General features: G+C 34.7%; 1 protein-coding gene across 1 annotated transcript in view; it reads right to left on the bottom strand.

Moving 5' to 3' along the window:
• Positions 1 to 3563, bottom strand: part of med13b (mediator complex subunit 13b) — a 30664-nt gene extending 27101 nt beyond the window's left edge. The window contains 2 exon segments of the mRNA XM_026226249.1: positions 150 to 384; positions 2871 to 3563. Of these exon segments, the coding sequence (XP_026082034.1) occupies positions 150 to 384; positions 2871 to 2939 (304 nt within the window). The 5' untranslated portion in view covers positions 2940 to 3563.
• Positions 3564 to 6346: the final 2783 nt, after the last annotated feature.

Consider the following 6346-nt stretch of genomic DNA (forward strand, 5'->3'; position numbering starts at 1 on the left):
CCAATTTTGCTATTTACAAAAATCAGCATCAAGCCCTTGCTTTAACCTCTGACAAGCAAAATGTCATCTCTGACTACACAGATTTCTAATGGTGTGTGCTCGTGTTACAGTTTGGCAGATGTGTCGGTTTCACATCCAAGCAGACGTACATGATAAGTCATGGTGGACGAGCTCGGCAAAGTTGGGGTCGTCTCCCCACCAAAAGATCCAGAGCTCCCGCCGGCCCGGGGTCTGGTGCCTCCGCCACACGCTCAGCACGTCTGCCTTCAGGCAGCGACTGAAGCTGCACAGGATGGGGTCCTCCTCCGTCACCGGGAAGAGGATGGGGGACGAGGTTGGGCCCTGCCATACAAAACACTTCCATTTGATCCCAGTGAGGTCAGCCTAAAAGCAAAGAGAGAGGGAGAACGTTTGTGAAGGCTCAGCAACCAGTGATAAAGCGACACCTCCACTAGGATTAACAGGCATGCTTATGCAAAAGCACAGCCAAAATGGCAATTTGATTGTGCAACTTTGATAAATGTAGACATGTCAAGTAATTTTTCTGTGACTAATGCAAGATGACGCCATCTAACCATTTAACAACGTGAATCAACATGTAGGGCTATTTGAAATTCACTGTCAGCATTAAGCTCTGAAAAACTTTTACTTTTGCTAAACTTTCTCACCACTTTGATAAGTATCTGAAAACTTATCTCAAATGCATCGTTTGCTTGTCCCAGATTCATCCTACAATTTAAAGTACATTTCATGTTTATTGAAGACAATAAAATGTTTTTTTTTTTTTAACATTTTCTTCACAAAAATCAAAAACCAGATTACCTCACACAATATTCTGTGCTTGAGATTACTTTGATGTCCCTTAAATTACATCTTTCACAGTAAGTGGATCTTGTATTTAAAGTTTTTTTTTTCTTAGATGACTTTAAATGTAATTTAATTCACATGGTTAACATGTACACGGAGCAACAAGCAGACATTGTTACCCTAATTCAATTATATAAACTGAAACCAGCAGTAATTTTGCTGATAAAGCATACTGATTTTGCACTTTTTTTGTGAAATGTAGCCCCAATTATAGAATAAGCCCCAAACCAAGATGAGATGACATTTCCACTCATAACCTGCATCAAAGAACACTTCAATCAAGTTCATAGTCTGACCTGGATTTGTGTAGTAGTGTAGTTTATCCAACATGTCCATAAAAATATGAGAATTTGGTGCGAGAAGGAAGTGAAATAAGGCCAGCTAGACAGGAAGCTTATCATGAATACTTGGCTCTTGTTTACAGATCACTCTACAACCACAAATTGAAGAAACTGACGTAGGTGTATATAGGAAAATTAGACTTCTATTACCACACAATACATTTACAAAGTTCAACAAGCATTACTAGAAGAACATAACCGATAATAAGACTAGTCCATAACAGACAGAGACAAAAAAACAAAGTTAAATAGCTTTTATAATCTGTCCTTTCTTGACAAAGTTCACACATACTGTCTTATCAGGAGCGATGCAACGTGACATGAAGAGTTATTTCTCCAGCTGATTGATCACTGTACATTAGAACTTTTAATTATGAAAGGTTTTCTTAAATGTTATGTTTAAATATGCAAAAGAGCCATTATCTAATTAAATATGCATATATTTCCAGAACAGAAACCTAAACATTCAATTAAGACTCATTTCACTCTGTTGACATATTAAAGGTCTTTACAGAGGGGAATTCTTTTTATTACTCCATAAATCAAAAAAACACCTTCAACAACCAGAATTATATATATATATATATATATATATATATATATATATATATATATATATATATATATATATATATATATATCTCCCATCTTTACAAATAAAATATTATATAAATCTGGCAAATGATACATAAACGAACCCCTCCAACTAAATATGATCACAAAGAAAACAATGTAGAAAGTCAGTTATTGTGCCACTATTTTCATTTTTCCAAGTCAAAAAAAAAAATATATATATATATTTTTAAGACTTGGTACAATTAAATTTGACACAAAATGTCATGATGAAAAACAAATGATTTAAAAAAAAAAAAGATCTCAAAAACAATACGTGCAATATAACGTTTTCTCTTGTTGTGTTCTAAACTTCTTTTTAATCGCTCCATAAATCAGAAAACCGAGTCAACAGCTAGAAAACATCTTAAACACATTTGCACCATGTTTTTAGTAATTGAGTTATAGGAAAACTAGACGAGTTATTTATACATAATTAAACAAACAAGCTCTGTAAAAACCTTCAAAAGTTTGTCAACGTTGGTGTATGCAAGCACTACTGAAGTGGAGGTTTCTGACTCATTTTGAGAAAATAATATATTACATTTGAAATCTAAAAGCTCAGATAGAACAGTGTTAATAAAATGAACACTGTAGATTAATTTTGGATGCTTTTTACTTAAACAAAAGAAGGCATGTTATAAAAGCAAACCATCCTATAATCTCAAATTATTATCCAGTGCATGAAAAAACCAACAAAAAAAAACAATGGTTTTGCCTGTATTGTGCTGGATTTGACTGTTGGTATAGTCTCCCAAAAGCTGTTTTTCTACTTAAGAATAACTTCATACCAACAACTTGCAGCTTGTTCCAGCCAGTTAAGTTCAGCAAGTGTTTACCAACGTTAGGCAAACACGACCTAAATAACACAACAAAGCCGTTTCTCATGCGCCAACCTCCGTCTACACGACACAAACACACACCTGAATGTCTAATATATATTTACAAACCGGCAGCGGTTGAGTTCGTATTAAGATCAACAGGCCTCTGTTTGTTTGATTGACTGGCCAGCTAAATATGGCTTTGGCCCTCAGTCAGTTGATCTCTTACCAGGCAGAAGAGATTGGAGTGGCAGTCCTCCAAGCTTGCCCCGTTGGGTACAAAACAAGAACTCATCATCAAAGCTCAGTCCAGCGGGCCATCCTCTCTTTCAGATCCCAGGAACAGATAATGCGAGGGGGGTTGGATAGGGTCTCCGTCTCTCGGACACAATCGGCTTCGCGTCCAGCGAGCTAATTAGCTTAGCTCCGCTACGACTCCGCTAGAGGTTACTCACTTACCAGGAACAGTTGCGCTAAAAACTCCCTGCTTGCATTTACCATGATCCGCGGTGAGATATTGTTCACCCCCAAAATTTTGTTACATCAATTAATATGTAATTTTAGCAGTCCGAGAGAGTAGGGAGGTGAATTCAAGCCCTCCCCCTTTAGCTTAGCATAGCATCGGGCTAAGCTAAGCGAGGCAGCAACAAACAGTTCAAGACAGAAGACTTCAGCTTCAAATTTGACTAAAAATCACTCGCTGCTTTCTAGGTCTTCACCGGACGCTCGTCAACGGCCTTTCGCGGAGACGCTGGCGATAGAAGTAAAAGGTTCTGGTTAAAAAATACAGTTAAAAGAGGCAAGGCTGTGCTGTGCTCAGCTGTGTCTCACTGGTTTGTTTGAATACATTGGTCGCATCCTTTAATGGCGGCCACAGGGACACAACTCTACTCTACTCTACTCTACTCGGCTCCGATTGGCAGCGCTGCGACTCGACAGAAAGAGGAAAGAGTCGGTGCTGGACTCTATAAAGCTCCAGAACACTTGACTCAACAGTAGAGCTGTCAACTGCTTTTAGAGAGATTCTCGATCTTTTAGAAAAAATACTATTCTAAATTTGATCATTATGTGGAATGTGTAGTTTCTATTGTTACATTTTTACTTTTTTATATATAATACTGTACTTTTATATGTTATGTATCTATTTTTTATTTAAACTTTTTTAATTATTGTCATTAATCCTCATAACGAGATCATTCATTCATTCATTCATATTTTTCTAAACCATTCCACAGACTCCCTTGAGTCCCCTTGGAAGTTCCCGGACTGTCATGTGAAGTTGCATTATTTTTATTATAATTAAATAAATAAAATTGTATTCTTTCCACACAATATTCTAACAATATTTGTCTTTATATTATTATTTTATGTACAGTATCACAGTCTATAATGATATCATATATATTTTATTTATATAATAGAGTCATAATATAATGATTATATATATATATATATATATATATATATATATATATATATATATATATATATATATATATATATATATATATATATATATATAGGTATTTCCAATGATTTCTGGCTAACTGATGAGTTAATGATTGGGTTGATGCCTAATCAAAATAAAAATGTTAAAATACTTTTCATATTCATTTGTTTTGATTGACGGTGAAAAGTTCACACCGTGTAAAGTGAAAAGCTGATGCTTAAAATTAAAAAACTTACATTTTGCCTTAATGTGAGACATCATCAAAGTGCTTCATAATTTTGTGTATTTTCACACCCATTATGGGTGCATTAAGTTTTTAAAATGTGTAATGTAATGTACTGCATGTGTCTGACATGACATGACAATAACAACTAATGGTAAATCTAACCAGGCATTACAAGAGAGTGGAAATTAAGTTGTTGCCACTAATTTCCTTTCTCCATGTCAGAATGAATAGTTTTGTAGCTAATGTTAATTAAGTTTGATTAATATAACTAAGATTTGCACTATGCACTAAATAAATACCTAGTTATTTTTCTTGGAATCTTGGAAGCTTATTCATCCCAATTTCACTTGTTATTCAAGCTTCTCATCTATTAACATTTTTATTGGTGAGCTGTGTTTATTATGAGCATGGAAACGAAGCTTTCTGAATCATTCATGAGAGAAGCTGGGCAGGGACATATGATGACATTGACATTAAAATACTAGCATCTGTGCTTGGCTGCATATTGATGGAAATACAAGATCATGCATGAAGTATTATGGCATTTTAAGTTATTCAATGTTTGATGAGTATGGCTAACGACTCGTGGTAAGCAGTGAACTAGCTATTTTAATCTTATGACTCCTTAAAAAGTCTCATGAATTCATATTATAATAGACATCTATGCCACATTAAGTCATGTCAGCTGGATGAAAAATGTCTGGTTTTAAAGCAGAGCCAGTAAAAGGGTGAACTGCTATTTCAGATAAACATTTATTATTGTTATTATTTAAAGACTTGTTGCTTCCAAGTTTGAAATAAAATCAAGTGATGATTGAGTTAATACTTAATCAGTAGAAGAAAAAAAATCTTTTGATACTTTTCAAATGCATTCGTTTTGACTGACAGTGAAAAGTTCAAGTCAAAAGCTGACGCTTAAAATTAAACAACTCACATTTTGCCTAAATGTGAGACATCATCAAAGTGCTTTGTTATTTAATATAGTTTATTTTCACACCCATTATGGGTGCATTAAATTGACCCTTTCCCACGTTCACCCCTGCTGTGTATTTGACATGCTAAGGGAGCTCTTTTGTGTTTAATTAGGTTCAGCAAATCCTTGACAACCTTCTTTCTCCTAAATACTTGGACGTGTCTTACAGTAAAAAGAAAGTGCATCTATGACAGGGCTGCTATTAATCACATAGTGAGCTAAATATACACACTGAATAGATTCTTTAGAATTCATGTGATGTCAGTGTTGTGTGTGTGTGTGTGCGTGTGTGTGTGTGTGAGAGAGAGAGAGAGAGAGAGAGAGAGAGAGAGAGAGAGAAGCGCGCCATCTAGTGTATACACTGAAAAGGATACACGTACATTTTACATAATAAAACATAATATATACATGGATATATAATCACATGTCCTCACAGGTACGTATGAGTTTATGAGAGCGTAGGTCTACCCTTGCAAAAAAAAAAAAAAAGAAATAATAATAAATATATATATATATATCATTATAATGCTATATCATTATAATGCTTTAATTACATTTTAAGTAGAACCACGTGGTGCACAGTGACTACCAGCAATGTTAAATTGATTGCAGTTTTTCTAATCTTTTTTAATTACTGAAACGAAAATCGATTTAAAACAACACAGTTTTATACAAGACAGTTAATGGTTGAATGAATCTGCTCCGACAGATGTACTCGTCAGAAGCCCTATGGGAGAACTGCTTCCAGATATATGATGTTAATGGCATTTTATTACATGACAGTCTTGCATGTATTATTTTGCAAGAATTAGGGGATCGTTGCATGCTGCTCATGAGTATCGAGATGGATCACTTGTTGTATTGACCAAAGAAATGGTTTGATATATGTTTGCTCAAACATTCACAATTGTGTTATTTTTTTATTTATCCACAAGATTTGTTTTAATCAATAGTTGGTTTGTTTAAATTTTGAATGTAGCTAAAGACATGTATGCTGTTTAATGGCACTGATGGACTCGTTTGTCTTTGGCAAGACTTATTTAAAACTTATATGGC

Source organism: Carassius auratus, chromosome 40, assembly GCF_003368295.1.
Source record: "Carassius auratus strain Wakin chromosome 40, ASM336829v1, whole genome shotgun sequence".
NCBI lineage: Eukaryota > Metazoa > Chordata > Actinopteri > Cypriniformes > Cyprinidae > Carassius > Carassius auratus.